General features: G+C 44.7%; 1 protein-coding gene across 2 annotated transcripts in view; it reads right to left on the bottom strand.

The window, feature by feature from the left end:
• The window catches only part of AK5 (adenylate kinase 5), a 237,665-nt gene that overhangs the window by 23,934 nt on the left and 193,840 nt on the right, over positions 1-19,891 (bottom strand). For both annotated transcript variants that reach the window (XM_072834127.1, XM_072834128.1), the window contains exons 11-12: positions 6,619-6,782; positions 5,232-5,348 (exon numbers count right to left, since the gene is read on the bottom strand). In XM_072834127.1, coding sequence (XP_072690228.1) covers positions 5,232-5,348; positions 6,619-6,782 — 281 coding nt within the window. The remainder of the gene's footprint in view (positions 1-5,231; positions 5,349-6,618; positions 6,783-19,891) is intronic.

Raw genomic sequence — 19,891 nt, 5'->3', positions numbered from 1 at the left:
ATACAGGCAGAGGGAGAAGCAGGCTCCATGCAGGGAGCCCGATGCAAGACTTGATCCTGGGGCCATGAGGATCACGCCCTGAGCCAATGGCAGACGCTCAACCACTGAGTCACCCAGGTGCCCCTATACTTTTCTGTATTGTCTCATAGCTATATAATTTTTATTTCTATAGTCAGAATAAAGGAATAATTTTGGAAAAGACTGTAACAATTTATTGAACATCATATATATATATATATAGGCTTGTAAATGTGTCAGGTTCTCTTCAAGGACCCCATCCAGTCTTCCCAAGAGGCACTGCTGTAGACATTTTCAATCTCGGTTTTGTAGAGGAAGAAGCTGACATATGTAAAGTTAAATGACTTGCCAGTGAGTTGTGCAGCAGAGCTTTGACTACAGGCCTGCTAACACCCAGTCACTGTGCCCAGTGGTTCACATCTGGAGTGAGAAATGGAGATGATGGTCAGAATCCTCAACTCAGGGGCACCTGAGGGGCTCAGTGGTTGAGCATCTGCCTTTGGCTGAGGCCACGATCCCGGAGTCCCAGCATCAAGTCCCCCATCGGGCTCCCCTCAGGGAGCCTGCTTCTCCCTCTGCCTATGTCTCTGCCTCCCTGTGTCTCTCATGAATAAATAAATAAAATCTTAACAAAAAAAGAAACTCCAACTGCATCTTCATATTCCACACACCAACACACGAGCGTGCGTGCATACACACAGACACACACACCCTTCCATCCTCCCAATATACCACGTTGGATTTGAAGGCACAGATCATGAATTCTATGAGGCCTAAACCAGCACTGGGAATAGAAGATAGGATGGCAACGGAGAAATTGCACACAGACATACTCTTAAGCTGTGGACACTAGTTTGAGTGTGGTCTTTGGTGACGTCATGCACAGGAGTCAAGCAAATCCTTACAGACCCTGCATCTCAGAGGACTCAACCAGAGGTATGCAGGAAAGTCAGCCTCAGGAACTGAACTGAGTTTTTCTGCAGCAGATGGTCCCGTGCCTCAGGCACTTTGGTCTCTGTGACACAGAAAGGCCGGTTAAAACCATTCTCAGGCCTGAATGGGCTTCAAACAGTTGTGGGCCTGATTAGTGTACGAGAAATACTCGCTATGCTTCCAACCTGGCTGGTGGCTCTACATCTCTGGAGAAAATCGGATGTCTGTATTTGTCTTGGCCAAATTTGAAATTAATTACTCGCCTGTAATTTGGAAGGGGCTCTACAAACGATGGGGTCCCTGCAGGGGCATAAATGAATCAAGAGTGGCTCATTCTGTGTACTTGTAGCATCTTTGTTCTTCTGGTCAGTTTTAAAGCAAGTGCTTGCTTTGGAAGGTGAGATGTGTTTCCTTGCATAAGGCCTAAGTAAGGGACATTAGCATCCTCCAAGGTCACAGAAATAGAGATGCCCTTCCTGAATTTCACATGGAATCTCAAAGATCCTGAAGAGGTAAAACAAAGTCAGAGGTCTCACACTTCCTCATTTAAAAACTTATTACAAAGTCGCAGTGATAGAAACAGTGTGGTACTGGCATAAAGACAGACATACAGACCAACGGAATAGAATACAGAGCCCGAAATAAACTCATATATGTAGTCAAATGATTTTTGACAAGGATGTGAAGACCATACAACTGGGAAAAAACATCTTTTCAACAAATGGGTGTTGGGAAAACCAGATATCCACATGCAAAAGGATGAAACTGGACCCTAACTTTGCACCATATGCAAAAATTGGCCAAGATGAATTAAAGACATAAATGTAAGAACTAAAACGATAAAATCCTTAAAGAAAACGTACGAGAAAAGCTTCACGATATTGGATTTGGCAATGGCTTTTTGGACATGATGTTAAAACACAGGGAACAAAAGCAAAAACAGATAAATCAGACTATATCACAATAAAAAACTTCTGTGCATCGGAGTGCCTGTCTGGCTCAGTCGGTGGAGCATGCGACTCTTGATTTCACGGTATGAGTTCAAGCCCTATGGTGAGTGTGGAGATCACTAAAAAATAAAATCTTTTTATTTAAAAGACCTTAAAAAAGATCTTTTAGACAAAAGATTGCACTAGGTTGGATCCATGTATTCAAATTTGTTCACCGGTTGTGTGACTTTCTCCATCTCTTGGATTCCAGGCTTATACTTCACCATGTAAGTGATCTCACAGAAAGTGTTTCTCTTTTCCAACAGGGTTAGCAAAAGACCCAGGGTTGTGTTTCATTATCCTGGATTAGGTCATGAGCCCACCGCTGAACCAATCACTGTGGCCGAGGGGAAGATGGGAGGGCATTTAAGATCTTTTATTTAAAAGATCTTAAAAAAAATTTTTTTTTATTTTTTAAAGATTTTATTTATTTATTCACAAGAGACACAGAGAGGGAGAGGCAGAGACACAGGCAGAGGGAGAAGTGGGCTCCATGCAGGGAGCCCGATGTGAGACTCGGTCCCAGGACCCCAGGATCACACCCTGAGCCAAAGGCAGACGCTCAACCACTGAGCCACCCAGGCATCCCTAAAAAATAAAATCGTAAAAAAAATTCTCTGCATCAAAGGACACAATCGACAGAATGAGAAGGCAACATATAGAAAGGGAGAAAATATTAGCAAATCATATATCTGATAAGGGTTTAATATCCAGAATATATAAATAACTTCTACAGCTCAACAGGAAACCAAACAACCTCATTCAAAAATGGGCAAGGGATGTGAATAGACATCTCTTCTTAAAAGAAGATATATAAATGCCCAACAACAGTTGCTCCACATCATTTATCTTTGGGAGAATGCAAACCAAAACCACCATGAAAAGTCACCTCATGCCCATTAGGGTGGTTACTGTCAACCCCTCCCCCCCCAAATAGCAGGTGAAGATGTAGAGAAACTGGAACCCTTGTGCACTGCTGGTGGGAATGTACAATGGCGCAGTGGCTATGGTAGGTGGTGTGTGATAGAATTACCAGATGCTCCAGGAATTTCACGTCTGTACATACGCCCGAAGGAGTCGAAAGCAGAGTCCTGAGGAGATATTTGTACAACCACGTTCACAGCATTATTTACAATAGCCGAAGAGTGGAAGCAACCCAAGTAAGTGTTCATGGATGAATGGATAAACAAAATATTATTTAACCTCAAAAGGGAAGGAAATTGTAACACATGCTACAACACGAATGATCCTTGAGGACATGATGCTAAGTGGAGTAGGCCAGCCACAAAAGGACAAATCCATCTAAATCCACATATAAGAGGTGCCTAGAGTAGTCAAACTCAAAGGGACATAAAGTAGAATGGTGTTTGCTGAGGGCCGAGGGCCGAGGGCCGAGGGGAGAGAGAGACAGGGAGTTGTTTAACGGGAGTCGAGTTTCAGTTTTGCAGGAAGAAGACTTCTTCAGACTGGTTGCACCACAATGTGAACACACTTAACCCTCTTGAACTGAGCACTTAAAAGTGGTTAAGATGTTAGCTTTTATGTTACATGTATTTTATTTATCATGATATTTTTTTCAAAAAAGTGTAACAATCTTCCCAATTCCATTTTCTGAAAACAGTCGTTGATTTATATCAAACTCAAGTCTGAGCTCTTAAAGTGGTTTGTTTTGTGGGAGAAAGCTCATTAGAATACTGGCTGTGCGTGCCCCCCACCCAGAACTGCCTGGAACCACCAGTCACAGGCTCTGCCCCTCCCACCTTGCTGATGGAGGCTCTGGGGCTGAGGAAGCGCCCCGTGGGCTCATCCCACTCTTGCCAACTAGGCCAGGCTTTCTTTTCTCTGACTCTGGTTGCTAGTGGGAAATGCAGGGGAAGGTGAGCAATCGGCCTTTGGGTGGTCAGGTACTAGCTTAAGGAAGTTCAGTCGAACAGGCTCTGAAGGTCAGACTAACCCCCAGGAGACACACAAGTCCCACTCACTTTGATCAACACTGCCGTGTTAGAGTCGGATGGAGTCGGGACCCCAAATCTTCGTCCTACCAGCAGTTGTCACTTTCCAGCCCCGCGACTGTGGGCAAGTCATGTAATCTCTGTGGGCTGAATCCACCGGCTCTAACAGGAGGAAGAAAATACCTCCTCTCTCTGTCTAAAAAAGGTTATTAAATATATATGAAATGAAATACAAAAATGTTTTAGAACTAAAGAGACAGCTAGGTAAATTTTAATTCTTGTAAGCTCTGGAGTCTTTGTTTAGTAAGTGGGGACAGTCGTCTCCCGCTTGCTTGGACTTGGGAGATAAATGCGTGTACATCGTGTAGCCCAGGCAGGAGTGAGCCCAGAGCAGGTTCGATCAAGGACAGTTCTGGGGCAGCCCGGGTGGCGTAGCGGTTTAGCGCCGCCTTTGGCCCAGGGTGTGATCCTGGAGACCCGGGATCGAGTCCCACGTCGGGCTCCCTGCATGGAGCCTGCTTCTCCCTCTGCCTGTGTCTCTGACTCTGACTCTCTCTCTTTCTGTGTCTCTTATGAATAAATAAATAAAATCTTAAAAAAAAAAAAAAGGACAGTTCTGAGGCATTTTACTTACCACAGTTCCCCTGGGAGTGGCCCTGCCCCACCTGCTTCACTGGGAGACCAGGGCCTCGGGGAGGCGGGACGGTGGGAGGTTGGAGCTGGGCGCACATTTGCCTCTGCCTGTCCAGCATCAGTTCCCTTGCCGGCTTCCAAGAGCTCCCCTATTCTTTCTTGGGTCATTTCCCTTCCCTTCCTCGGCCTGTGTGCATCCGGTACGGTGCTCCCTCCTGCCTCCTCATCTCCAGCCTGGTCTTCCTGGATATGCCATTAAACGCCCTCCCATCTTCCCCTTGGCCACACTGATTGGTTCAGCGGTGCGCTCACGACCTAATCCAGGGTAACGAAACACAACCCTGGGTCTTCTGCTATCCCCGTTGGAAAAGAGAAACCCTTTCTGTGAGATCACTTACATGGTGAAATATAAGCCTGGAATCCAAGAGATGGAGAAAGTAGCACAACTGGTGAACAAATTTGAATACATGGATCCAACCGAGTGCAAACCCCTCCTGGACATTTTAGTTACTTGAGCCAATAAATCCACCACCATCACCGACCCATCCTCCTCTTTTTTTTGGGTCAGTTTGTGTTGAGTTCTTGCTATTTGTGACTGACAGTCTGATTCATGTCTTTAGGAAAGGGATAGAATTTGAATTTATCCCCCAAACTCAACAATGTCCCTCATTTTCCTTCTGGGGAGATCCCCTTGACAACAGCTCACCCTGCGGCCGAACTCTTCCCCTTGCTTCACTTCCTGGGGATAGCCGTCAATCAGGAAGCCCTTGGTGTCACTGAGGCTGGCCCCCATGGCCTCCTTCAGCAGCTCCAGAATGATGCCCTGGAGCAGAGAGAGGGAGTGGTCAGGATCCTCCTGTGCTGAGCTCTTCATAGGACAGCACTAGCACATCCCCCGTCTCCTCTAGACGTCCCATTGTGGGAGCAAGAAAGGTTTGGGTGAGATTAACAGCCCACAGCAATATGTCATATTTCATCCATTCATACTCTCACCTTCCCCCACGTTTTATCAGCTGCGAAACTGGTCAAGTATTTTGCGATCAATCATAGTTTAACAGTGTTTTTGTTTGTGCTGCTATCGTGACATATGGGCTAGTTTATCAGTGATATTTTACTGGGGTGTCTGAAAATAGCATCTTAGAATAGATGAAATACAGAGGCTGTATTTCATATGGTAACACTCCATAAATTAGGCATAATGGTAGCTTAAAAGCAGGCAATGCATGGTCTAAAATGTGCTTCTCTGTTGATTTTTTTTTTCCAGGAAATATTTTATCAAATTTGACATCCACTGACTTGAGAAGACTCTCCGTAAATATGAAGTAGCATTTTTCTAGCAATGTCACTCTCTCTGCTAAACATTTTGATTTAACCTGTGCTTATGAGAAATAGGAGAGAAGAGATACATGGGATCTTGGGAGTGGATGTAGGAAAAGTGCAACCAGCTGCCAGAATGGGAGGAATCGCCCTGTTTGTTCTCTGACCCTCTGGCATCCTCTAATTTTTGGCATGGGCTTGGGGAATACAGCCATCACCAGGGCGGGTAAGAAATTATGCCCAGATAAATAGTGAATTCACTCCTCGTGAAGTTTATGCTCTCGTGAGAAAGATAGATAGTATGCGAACAATGAAATAAAGAATAAATAATCAGCTAGAGAGAATTGCTAGGGACAACATTCAAGCAAGACAAAGAGAGAATTCTGGAGGTGCTATTTAGATAAGGTGGCCAGGGAGGGCCTCTTTGATAAACTGTGATATTTAAGTAGATATCTGGATGAAGTAAAGGAGCAAACTACGTGAATATATGAAGGAAGAGCACTCAGGCTGCGGAAACAGCAAGTGCAAAGGCCCTAAGCAGGAACAGCCGGGCCTATGGGACGACTAGGCCAGTGGCAGGTGTAAATGGTGTTGGAGAGGTGGCTGGCGTCCAGAGCCACGGGAAGGACTCTGGATTTCATTCGAAGCCACTGGAATATATGACATATATGCAGCTATTGTCTTTGGGGGCTTCTTATTTTTTTTCCCAGTAGCTTAGATTAATGCAACACTCCCAACCATCTTCCCCCCACCATCTTCCACCCGCTGTTGCTTACTGAGGGCACTGGGTCTCCACGGTCCATGATGTCTCTGATCAACTTGCTTCTTTCAGATTCTGATGACAGCTCATTACGCAGGAGCTCGCCAGTTGAAAGGTGTGTAAATCCATATTTTTCCACCAGCTTTTCACACTGTGTGCCTTTGCCGGAGCCCGGGCCACCTAGAAAAGAAGTCACGTATCAGACACCTGTCCCAAGTCGCTGCAGTGAGCAAGCCTAAGCACTTCATTCACCAAGCACGGACTGATTAAGTACTCATCCTTTACAGGGAGCTCTGTTAGGAGCTGTGGATAGAGTGGAGAAGGGGGTACAGTCCTTGCCCTCAAAGAGCCTGCGGGGGAGCGGGGTGGGCAGTGACTGTAGGTAACTAGTGGGGAGAGTTCACACTGCTGCAGGGGCACAGGGCAGAGACGAAAGACAAGTTTCCTGGGGAATTGAACACACTCCTGTGCAAAGCAACTGACCACAGTGCCTGGTGCACAGTGGGTGCCCAACAAATGCTAGCTGTTAATTTTTAAGGTACGTTGTTTTCATTTTCAAACAGCCCCAAATGTACACAAGAGTTACCAGGACAGAATAAAGAACTTTCTGAAACATCTGGGAATAAGTTGTCAACTCCGGGTCTCGTCACTACAGAGCACTTCGGTTTTATGGCCTCCAGACAAGGAGCCACGTGTATCCTTCTACATAATTACATCTTCAGGACCCACTCAGATTTCAAGGGGTTTTGTCCCCGTCATGGTCTTTGACTCTTTCCCTTGCCTTCCCTCCACCCTAAGTTCAACCAGTTGCTAAACTGTAAGATTTTGCATCTGAAAACAACAGCTAACCTTTGTCGGGAGCTTATTCTACCACTCACTGTTGTAAACATTATATATGTATTAATTTAAAATAATCGGGACACCTGGGTACCCAGCGGTTGAGCATCTGCCTTCGGCTCAGGTCTTAATCCTGGAGTCCCAGGATCGAGTCCCACATTGGGCTCCCTGCAAGGAGCCTGCTTCTCCCTCTGCCTGTGTTTCTGCCTCTCTCTCTCTCTCTGTCTCTCTCATGAATAAATAAATAAAATCTTAAAAAAATGTTTAAATAACCTTAAGAGGCAGGCCCTATTACCCCCATGTTACAGATGGGGAAGCAGGATGACCTCACTTGCCATGGCTGCATGGCTAGTGGGAAGCAGGCCAAGGTTGTGAAGCCTGGGCTGTGGCTCTCAGATGCATTTCCTCGTCACTTCCCTGCTAGCCAGGTGCCCCTGTAGTAGGAGCAGGTCCTCCTGCCCTTGGCCTGTGGCCGTCACTCTGCCTCTGCAGGAGCCAGGGGACCAGGCTTTGGGGTCCAGCAGCTCTGCTAGCAGGATGATCTGCCTGAAAAGCACTGACACTTCCAAGCTCCACAGCCTTCAGCGGCTTCCCGCTCCCCACAGGATAAGATCCAAACTCCTCGGAGTGGCACTTCAACCTTCCAGAATCTGGTTTAACCTTTTCTGTCTGTTTCTTATCCTCGTCCAACACTGTCACGTCTGGCCACCTATCATCCCTGCCGCACGGCATACTTCTCCAGGCCACTGTGCTTTACCTCCCCCAGGTCTTCCTCACCCTGGGAGGCTCTTTCTTCATCTCCTAGGCCTCCAGCAAATGCTTGGCCCTCCACCAGGGATCAGACCTCTCACCCTCACGTCTGTGGGAGTGAGTGGTTTCAACAGCACGTGGGCGCCCGCGGCCTGTCTACCCCTTGGCCTCCAGGTCCCTCACTAGTATAGCACCCTGCATACAGGAGGTGCTCCATAAGTGCCTGATGAACCGAAGTTTTTCCTGTTAGAGGGAATATTAAATTTTTTTAAAATTTTTATTTATTTATGATAGTCACAGAGAGAGAGAGAGAGAGAGAGAGGCAGAGACACAGGCAGAGGGAGAAGCAGGCTCCATGCACCGGGAGCCCGACGTGGGATTCGATCCCGGGTCTCCAGGATCGCGCCCTGGGCCAAAGGCAGGCGCCAAACCGCTGAGCCACCCAGGGATCCCTAGAGGGAATATTAAAGATTAAAATGCAAAACGTGGAATCCCTGGGTGGCTCAGTGGTTTAGCGCCTGCCTTCGACCCAGGGCCTAATCCTGGAGACCCGGGATCGAGTCCCACATCGGGCTCCCTGGATGGAGCCTGCTTCTCCCTCTGCCTGTGTCTCTGACTCTCAATCTCTCTCTCTCTGTGTCCCTCATGAATACATAAATGAAATCTTAAAAAAAAAATGCAAAACGTGATTGAGATGTCAACATGGTAGTGAGGATTGATGACAAATCCTGCAATTGCACTGGTTTGCCTCTCTGCATATCCAAAACCCCTTTCTCAGGAGAACTAGCAACTTCTTCTTGAGGGAAACGTAGCTGCTGTTCCTTGTTAGCAGAAGGGTCTTGCCTTCGCTGTCCTTTGCCTTGGCAGAGAATAAAGGAAAGGTCCACGGTTTCTCACTTCTCACCCCCACGGCTGCTGACACCTCAGGGTATTGTCACGGATGGGTGAGATGTAACAGGAAAACCCAATTACAGAGGCTCACAGGAAGAATGCAGAGCACTCAGGGGGCTGCACTTGCTCTGAGGGACTCATCCCCTAAGATGACAGAAACGGATGGAAAGTATGGGAGCGAGAGAAGGCCACTCAGGCAAGAAGTGCTTCCAGATAAGAAGAGCAAGGACAACAAGGGGCTGAGCTCCTGCAGGAGCCTCCAGGGCTCCCATGGCCGGATTTACCTGGAAACCCTCTTCTTGGGGTGGCTGGCAGCCAGTCATGTGGAAAAGGTATTTTCAGACTCGGCTTACAACGCAAAACCGCTGCGTTCCAGTGACTTTCTTCCTTCAGCATCCCACTAATACGACTATTACAGTTTTTGTTCCTCCAAAATGTTATTTAATAAATTTTGACACAAAAGCAATTAGAAAGCCTCAGCTCAAATTAACAACAGCTGCGTGTTCAACGGCAGCCAGTGCCCCAGTTAGGAACCTTTTGCAGAGCAACAGCTGCAAATTCTCAGCATTCTTTGGCCAAATGGTGCAGGCACAGTGGAATTTTAAGTAATCTACACAATGCCTTGATTCTTCCCAAGGCTCCAAACTGGAGAACAAAACGATTTTTATCACTGCCGTGAAGGCACAAAAACTGCTAGTAGAGATAATGAATTTTCATATAATGTCACCTGCATGTCTTTGAGGCCTTATGACTTTTACATAAAAAAACAAAAAACAAAAAACAAAAAACAAAAAACAAAAAACAAAAAACAACGGGGCCCTAATACCCCTCCGGGATAATTTGTTGTAACAGAAAAAAACAATCTTTTGAGGTGCCGCATGTCGGAGTGAGTGGGCTGTGTTCCCTGGTGACAGGATGATCATAGCAGACGAGGAGCTGTAACATTTGCTGTCATCCCACCGACTTGTTGGTAGATCATCCCTCAAGGCTCCAACCCCCGGGTCCAACCTATCCACAAAAGCGCGTGGGGCCCTTCACGGGGAGTGTGCAATGCGAGATTCCACCTCGAAGGGGTCGTCGACAATTCAAAAGAAAAAAAGAGCTGAACTTGATGCGATGAGCACTGGGTGTTACACTATATGTTGGCAAATCGAACGTCAAAAAAATAATAATAAAAAATTGAAAATTAAAGAAAAGAGAAAAAAAGAGTTGAGAAAGCTTTATTCTCAACCTTCAATACGATTTAAAAACCCTTCCATGTGAAGCCTCAGGTGTGATATTGTGCAAGTGGAAGTGCTGGGAACTCTCCCTTCACAGCCCAGGCCTTGTCTGCCCTACGGAGGGAGGCCCTGCAGGACTGGTCATGGGGGGGTGGGGGGTGGGAGTTGTTCTTTGAGGTGGAAACGAAATCAGCTGCGGGGCCTCCACATGCCCGCCTGGACCTCCTCTTCCAGCATGTTCTTTATTTCTCAGGGCATGCTCTCCCAGGAGGCCGCTCCTGGATTCACGGGCCGGGCCTGCAAGGGAAGACCTGCCCCCAAAGCCACTGTTGCTGGGGGGCCTGGCGTCAGGACGGGTGGCAAAGCTGGGTGGGGCGCCTCCCATGCTCAGAAAGAAGAGACCAAACAAGGCACCCTGTCAGGTACCTAAGGAGCTGAACCCCCAATCCAAACAAATACAAGTATGTTAAATTTCTAGCACCTTCTCATGTTTAAATATTTCAAACAGTAATGGCACGGGGCGGGTTATGATGGCCTTTGTCCACATCTTCCTGTGCCTTGTTCCCTGGAGGGTGCCACCTGGAATTAAGCCTATTAATCCAGCTCCCCACCTGACTAACGTCTGCTGGGCCCGTCTGCTGGGCCCCTCGTTGAGCTCCGATGGCTGCTAAGCACGGAGAATAAAAGGACTCGGAGGCCTGGTCCTCCCCATAGGGGGTTCACAGGTCATGGGGGGCCGGCAGGTGAGCCCAGCATTGCAGCAGCGAGGCAGGCGAGCGAGCTGGGTCTGTAAGCACGATTCCACCAACACGGGGGGGATTTCGTGAGGCAGCACCCTGGCCTTCACCGACCAGGGAAGTGTGGGAAAGGAGAGCATTAAGGGTGAGCCTGGTGTCTTTAGTAGGGTGCTTTGAGTGGGAGCGAGCATGGCAGGAAGGGGAGGAGGGCAGGACGGGTGCAGGGCAGGTGGACGTGGCAATGAGACCCGGCTCTGTCGTTTCTGAGTCGTGTGGCCACAGGGGAGGGCACATTTCTCTGAGCCTTAGTTTCCCCATCTGTAAAATGAGGAGACATGAGAACCAACTGTCCGCCTCATTCCACCTGGGACTCGCCCTCCTCCTTGTCTCCCACACCTGACCGGTTGTTGAGCAGCTTTGCAAAGAGTCTATGTTTGAAAAGTCTCTGAAATCTGTCCCTTTTTCCCAAATCTCATTAAAACCTTCCCTTGTCCCATCTCTCTGCCCCCACCTCCCCCCATATCTGATTTAGAAAACTCATGAAGTTTATTTTCTGCGAGGCACAGCAGAGGGGACAGCATTCTCTGGGTTCTAATTGTCACGGGCAGAGTTTTCCAGGCCTGCATTCCCATCCCACCCCAGCCTCGGCATTCCTTAAGCCTCTTCAGCACCAACGACCTGTACCACTGACCCACTTTTAGCTCCCTACTGATCCAGCAGCAACTGAGAGTTCCTTAAGGTGTGGGTCTATCCTTGCACTCTGCTCGTGTTTTTCTCCCCCTTTTTCCCATCCCCTGACCTCACTTCTCAACTTCTTCTCTGTGCTCTTGGTGACCTCCTTGAGTTGATCCATTCCCTTTGGACCACTTACCTCCCTAGCCAGCTGCACACCAGGCCCTTTCCAATAACTGTGAATCCTTTGCTCCCTTTGCATCCTGTTGTGGCTGCCATGAGAACCACCGACTGCTCTCTGCCCAGCCTATTTACTTTATGCGCATCCACTCTGGGTTGCTAAGGATTCCTTGAGGAAGTCAGAAAACCAAGCCAACTGGGTCATGCTATCTTTTTTTTTTTTTTTTTTTTTTTAAGATTTTACTTATTTATTCATGAGTGACACAAAGAGAGGCAGGGACATAAACAGAGGGAGAAGCAGGCTCCCCACGGGGAGCCCGATGTGGGACTTGATCCCAGGACTCCGGGATCAGGCCCTGAGCCAAAGGCAGAGGCTCAACCTCTGAGCCCCCCAGGCATCCCTGGGGTCATGCTATCTAACTTCATAATAGCTTTTAATGCTTCTGGGTAAATATATTCCTCTTTTGCTGTTACCAAATTGGATGTCCATGGATGGATTCTAATGTTTCCTCATTGTCCTCAAATCTTCCAACATATTCTTCCAACACATTCAAACATATTCTTACTCTTACAAGTATTTTTAATCCTCCTCTTCATTAGGAAGGTGAAGATTCTCTTTTTTCCTCAACATTTTCAAATCACACGGGTCTTCATCTTTTGTCTTCCATCCTTCCTTTCTTTAGTTTGCCAGACTATTTTATACAACTCTTCAGCTGAAGGCTAATTTCTCTGCTTTGGCGCTCACTTTAGCACCGTGGCATTTTCCTTGACAGCACTTTTCACAGTACAATGACCCTCTCTCCCTTGTCTCTCTACTATCTACTTAAGGTCTGTCTTCCACATTAGACTCTGTGGTTCATGAGCAAAGGCTATGGGTGTGCTTTGCTCCCTCTGGTGCCCACACGCACCTGAAACACACAGTCACTTCATAATCGTAGCTGAAATAAATTATTTTTACTTTATTATTTTGATTCCAGTGTAATTAGCACAGAGTGTTATGTTGGTTTCAGGTGTACAATATAGTGACTCAACACTTCCACACAGGACCCAGTGCTTGTCACTATAAGAGCACTCCTTAGTCCCCATCACCTATCCCACCATCCTCCCCAAGAATAAATTCCTAATGACGAAGGGATCCTCTCCTCCTTCCTGCCAAAAAAACGTGCTCTGCTTTCTTGTCCACATTACATGTACTCCCCTCAGCTGGCACCATCTCATCGCTCTTCTGTGTAACAATAGGCCGGTTTCTTCCTAACTCAAAAGAAAATATCTCTACCATTGTCTTCATCCTCTAGTTATTCTTATAGTCTTTCCTATTTTTTCAGTACCCTCAAACTGTCTTGTTTCCATTTCCCTCTCTTTTATTGAGTCCCTGTCGCCTTGCCAGCCTGTCCTCTCATCACTCTCTGAGGCTGATCTTTTCTAGTTGAAGAGTGATTGCGTAATTGTCATCTAATTTAATGATCTTCTTCCAGTCTTTACCATTTTTGACCTTTTAGTGGCATTTAACAACCATCGATGAACATCTTGGAGTTCTCTCTTCCCCTGGACACATAATTTGCCCACATTCTCTTCCTTCTTTTGGCAGGCTGAAGCTCACGGAGAGTAGAAGCTGCTTTACTTGTGTTGTTATCCCCACAGAACCTTGCATGGTGTCACAGGCAACTGTTAAATAGGGTCAATGTCTAGGAATCTTGTGGCCCCACAACACTGACAACTCTTTCCTTTCATGTCAGAGGAACATTGGACCAAAGGACTCAAGTTCCATAACCTATATCTAGTTAGAGGACTCTGGTCAAGCCACTTATCCTCTTTGAGCTTCAATCTCTTTAATTACAAATTAGGGAACAGCACTTTTATATTGTGATACTATTTTAACATCATTAAAGATGGCTAGTCTTCACAGTTACAGCTTGTGGAGGTACCAAATATCTTTTGGAAATCACACTATCTTATTTTTATAAAGCCATCAGAGTTGTTTAAAAATCTATTCGATTTCTACCTCTTGAAATATTTTTTTCTCCCTAAATGAAAATGTGCTCTAAGGTTGGGTTTAGGTTTCTGTGTCTGAATGATTCCTTTCAGAGAAAAGCTATTATTCCATCAGATCATGAACTGACCATGCCCTAGGAATGATCCCCAACCACTGTAGGCCTGTGAGTCATTTTCAACATTCTGTATCTGGGATGAGCTATAGCACCATGCTGAGTTTCAGAAGCTGTTGCTGAGAACTGACTGTCTGACCGGAAACAACTAAGAAAAATAGATCTTTATCCTCAAAGACATCTCTATTAGTTCTGACATGCACTGCTGCTTCAGGTTATTTGGTGAACAGGGTAAAATATGCCAGTGGCAGGGTCAGCTGCAGCTTATGTGGAAAAACTTCACATGTGACCATGAACTTTGATGGCAGGCTCTGTGCCTTATGTATCAGTGTCTGGGGCACTCAATAGTTGTTAGATCAGTGAATGAATGAATAAATGGATGGTAAACAACCGGGAGCTTCAGAGAGAGGGAGGTAGCCCGGTACCTGACATTGCAAGTTAGCAGACTTTGGTTCTAGGCCATTCCTGCATTGAAGTAGCTGAGTGATCCTGGGAGAGCTTGGACAATCTCAAAAGAGATTTTGCCTTCCTTGTCTGTGAATTGAAGAATCTGGATTGAATTAGTGGTTTTCTCTTTCTCCTTCTCTCTCTCTGTGTTTATGTGTGTGTGTTTTATTACTCTTCCTAAATATTCGAGCTTCCCTTCCATACAGCTCCTCCCTGAGGAAGGATTATTTGTCCCTATTTTTTTTTTTTTTAACTTAAGAGTTCCCAAGAGCTTTGGTCAATAAAATGTGGGCAGAAGTGGATGTGTGTCACATTTAGGCAGAGGTTTTTATAACGAATGTCTCTTGTCCCTTCACCATGAAACTAGCAATGTTTCAGATAGTAGGGGCTCCATCAGCATGGTTACCAGCATGAAGCCTAGTCAACTGTTGATGAACATGTAGCATTAGTCCAGAACAAGAACAAAAAAAGGAAGAGGAGAAAGAAGAAGAAACATCTTTGTTGTTTTACACTACAGAGATTTTTAGGTGAGTTTGTTACTACAGCATAACCTAGCTTCTTCTGACCGATACTTTCCCCAACGTGACTGTGTAGCAGAATCACCTAGGGTATTGAAAACATTCCTGAATCAGTAGATCTGTGAACCACTGGGGTTGAAGCCTGGCAAAGTACAGGTTTAGAGAGCTCCCTAGGGAAAGTATACAGATATCTGCATTTTGCTTTGACATGTGTAAGGAAAAAAAAAAAGAATTATTGATGGCTGGATAAAGGGATGGATAGAAGGACAGATGTGGTAAGACAAGTTTTAGCAAAATGTTAATGGTAGAAATTAGGTGATGGCTTTCAAGTGTTCACTGTAAAATTCTTTCAGCTTTGCTGAATGCTTGAAATATTTTCATAATAAAAAAAGACGATCAGATGATCTTTAAAAAAATTCCCCAGATGATTCTGATAATTAACCCAATTTGGAACTTCTAGATGAGATAATTTTAAAGAATGCAATGTGCTGTGAACTCCCCAGTGTTCACTGCAGGGAGTCTCTGTTGATCTTTCCTTTAATATTTATGGTATAATAATGCTGAGATAATGGTTCTATTGTGAATGAATACTTGTTTTAATCGTTAACAAAAAATCCTCATCCGTATCAATAGCAGGGCTACCCTCTCTCTTGCAGATGAGGAGGCCTTTTTGTTTTCTCAGCATCAAGCCTGAGAGAATAGAAGGGGGACTGTGGCCTATTTGGTACCAATGAAATGGTTCAGAGACAGACATGTTTGGGAAGTCATTTCAAGCCTTTCAGATAAAGGTGTCTGGTTCAGAGTGCTTTGGCTTGATATTTGATTTAATTAAGTTTCCGTTTTATCAGGTTTTTTTTTTTTTTTTTAATGGATCACTGCCTTGGTGCATTGTCATGTCCTTTCACTCAAGACCTGAACCTTCCTGGTCTTATCTCTATGCAAGAGCTAGAGCCATTTAATCCTTACAGTAACTATTTAAATAAAGTAAGTGCTATTTGGAACCCTACTGTGCAGGTTAAAGATCTGTGTCCAAGGGCCACCTATGCCCTGGTAACTGCTGAGCTCTTTAGGCTCCCACAGTAAGGCCATTCTGGAAATTAGGTATACGTGCCATTCAGAAATGCACTGCACAGCCGTCAATCAACCAGAAGCCAGGCTTTCATGATGGCCTCCTAGGGCTGCCAGTTGACATCCAATTAATTAATAACGCTTACACTAAACCCCATCACTGTTTATCTGAAATTTGAATTTAACTAGCTGTCTTGCATTTTTATTTGTTAACACTAGCAACCCTATCGGCCCCACTGCATCCTAACCTGGGGACTTTAGGGACATGATTCCATCTCTGTTGTGACAATGATTTCTGCCATTTACAGAATCTATCATGGGCACAGAAAGACATGTGAAACGTCTAATTAAGACAAGACTCTGGAATTGGATTCCATGACTTCAGCTCTGACACAGAGACCAGACAAAGAAGGTTCAGGTCTTGGGTGAGAGGAAATGTCATGCACCAAGGCAGTGATTCCTAAACGTTTCTACCACATGATGCTGTGAACTCCTATAGCTCTCAGTACAAACTACTCTCCATCCTAAATCCACTTCCATTCCAATCCCATCTCCATCCCAACCATATCCCCATCTAATCCCATCTCCAAGGGCAGCCTGGGTGGCTCAGTGGTTTAGCGCTGCCTTCAGCCCAGGGCCTGATCCTGGAGACCCAGGACTGAGTCCCACGTTGGGCTCCCTGCATGGAGCCGGCTTCTCTCTCTGCCTGTGTCTCTGCCTCTATGTCTCTGTCTCTCTCTTTCTCTCTCTGTGTCTCTCATGAATAGATAAATAAATAAAATCCTTAAAAAAAAAATCTCCATCCCATATCCATCTCTAAACCAAACCCAAATCCATCTCTTTTCTGACCCCATCTCCATTCCATCCCACCCTCATTCTACCCCATATCTGTCTCATCCCATCTCCATCTCAATGCTAGTCCCATCTCCATCTCAGCCCCACCTCTCTCCCATCCCTCTTCCATCCCACCCCATCTCCATCTCATCTCAGCCCCATCTATCTTCCATCATATCCCATTTCCATTTCAGCCCCATCTCCCTGCTAGCCCCATCTCCATCCTAAATCATAATTCATTATTCTAGAGTTTTCTACCTCTTCCAAATTCATCTTATCAAGCCACCTTTTTTCTTATTTTGTAGCCCACTTTATATTATGATCTTAGGTGTGCATTAAATAAATATAGTAGATAATTTACAAACTTAGCCTCTCCTTTCTATGTTTTCCTTCTTGTAAAGAAAATAGTTTTCTCTCGAGTGTCAAAGAAATATATGCTCCTTACTGAAGACTTAAGTAAATCAGAAAAGTAAACAGAAGAAAAACTTCCCATAATCCTACTTCCCAAAGGTAATTGCCAGAAATACATTTTGTTTTACTTCTTTGCAACTTTTTTTTAACACATGGTCTGGTTTGGTTTTCACTGGGAATCTGTGCTGACATTTATCCTCTTTGGGCTTATGTATTCTTGTCTGAAAATAAGCTTGTCGGACTAGATAAATTTCAAGGTCATTTCCAGCACTACCAACTCTATATTTTTGTCTTTGTCAGAGAACTTAGAGAATATTTGTACTTGCAGTCTATTTATGTACTGTAAAAGGAAGTGAGGATATTTAAGACCGGTAGGGACATTTGTGGTGGATGTTAGTTGGATTACATCTGGGGTTTTGTGTTCAATTTTGGGTCATACCACAGAAATTAGAAGTCTTATATGCTATGATGGGAATATAAAATTGGTACAATCTTTCAGAAGGGCACTCTGGTACATGTCAAAAGTCTTAAAAGTTTTTTTTATGTCAGTGGATTTATCATAAGGAAAAAAATCACTGTTTAGTTACATAGATATTCATTACAGATTTTTTAATGAAAGCAAAAAATTGGTGAAAAATGCATGACAATAGGAATAAACTGAATAAAATATAGCAATTCAAAGAAATAGTGTGCAGTCATTAAAATGACATATTGAAAGAGAACAGATGCCAACAAATACATATAGTATGATTCCATTTATATAAAGTTAAAAAATATCAATGGTATTCCTTGCTGGGAGGAGTGAATAGGAGGGGGCACAAGGAACCTTCTGGGATGTTGGTCATGTTCAATTTCTTGATCTGCATGTTGGTAAGATGAATGTGTCCGGTTAAGGAAAATTTATCAAGCTAAACACTCATGATTTGAGTGTTTTTCTGTTTTTCTATTTCAGTTTAATTGCAAGAAAACCTCAAAGATATGACATAGTATATTCAGGGTTACAATCTTGGAAAGGCCTCTAAGATATTTTGTTAAGTATAATAAGTGGGATTTAAAGTTGCATGATCTCATTTTGAGGAAAAATGTATATTTAAAAATATATACATAGAAAAATTAAGAGAGCTATAAATCAAGATCTTAATAGTATTCATCTCTAAGCTTTGGGATTTTGGGTGATTTGTTATTGCTGGTACCTGTTTTCTAGGATAAAGATGTATTATTTTTAAAAAGAAAAACGTCCTTAAATTAAAAAAAGAATCTTATAGTCTGTTTTAGGAGAGACTTTGGCTGCATTTGGACACATGTCTAAAGAGAAATGAGGGAATGGGAAATGATAAAAGTAGAGCAAATTCATCAAGGGCAGTTTTTCCGTTCTGGTGCTTCCTTGCCTGTTCACCAGCCCTGGACTCACCCTTGATCAACATCACATTATTTCTCAGCATCCAGGGTTTCCATGATTTGGTCCATCTCCTGTTCCTGGGCCATGAAGGGCATATTCCTATTCCTCTAATTTGTTCCTTACTTAAAATCTCCCTTTTTGGGAAGTCTTTTCTCCTCAGCCATCTCTCAAGTGTAGGGGATCCTTTCCATTCTCTGAGGCTCCCCTTTTGGCTCTCAGCCTCCCCAGGAAGGGGCTCCCAACCATGGAGCCACTGTGCTTTCTTTGTTCCCATCCCTGCTAATGCTCACTAAATAGTTTCTGTTAGTTAACTCTACACTGTCCTGTATTAGTTCTAAAGTTTTTTTTCCTTTTTAAGATTTTATTCATCTACTCATGAGAGACACAGAGAGAGAGAGAGAGAGAGAGAGAGAGAATGAGAAACAGGCAGAGGGAGAAGCAGGCTCCACGCAGGGAGCCCGACGCGGGACTTGATCCTGGGACTCGATCCCAGGACTCTAGGATCAGGCCCTGGGCCGAAGGCAGGCGCCAAACCGCTGAGTCACCTAGGGATCCCCTAGTTCTAAAGTTTTCATAAACATCCATTCTTGCTTCATCAAATAGATTATAAGCTCCTTGAGGGATGGGAACATTAAAAACAATTAGGAGAGCCTAGGTGGCTCAGTCAGTTAAGTGTCTGCCTTCAGCCTCAGGTAACGAGCCCCACGTCAGGCTCCCTGCTCAGGGGAGAGCCTGCTTCTCCCTCTCCCTCTGCCACTCTCCCTGCTTGTGCTCTCTCTCCCTCTCTACCAAATAAGTAAATCAAATCTTTCAAAAAATTAAAAAAAAATTCTCCTTTTCTTGCTCTCCTATCTTCAATGACAGTTTAACATTATATCAACTCTAGTCTACATTCCCTTCTTTGAATGATGGAATCAGTACCATCAAGGTCAATATTTTGCAGATATTTGTTCTGTATTTTGCTTCCTGGCATCTATGCCAGTTACATAGTGCTGGATGGGAACTTGATTCCGTTAAAGAAACCACATGCAACTTCACTCGGCAAAATTCACCAAAGGCATGAACTTTTTGATTTTCTCTGGGAAGGGGCCAGGAAGACATTATAAAGATTCCATATTGATCTTTCGGATCCCATCCAGAGGAAAAGTCTTAGTTACGGTTGGTTCTTAAGAATGACCAACCCCTGTAGTTTTACTTGAGACCTCTGCTCGTGTCATTAT

The sequence above is a fragment of the Canis lupus genome, chromosome 8 (genome assembly GCF_048164855.1).
Source record: "Canis lupus baileyi chromosome 8, mCanLup2.hap1, whole genome shotgun sequence".
Taxonomy (NCBI): Eukaryota; Metazoa; Chordata; class Mammalia; order Carnivora; family Canidae; genus Canis; species Canis lupus.
This window is presented reverse-complemented; position numbering and strand designations above follow the sequence as displayed.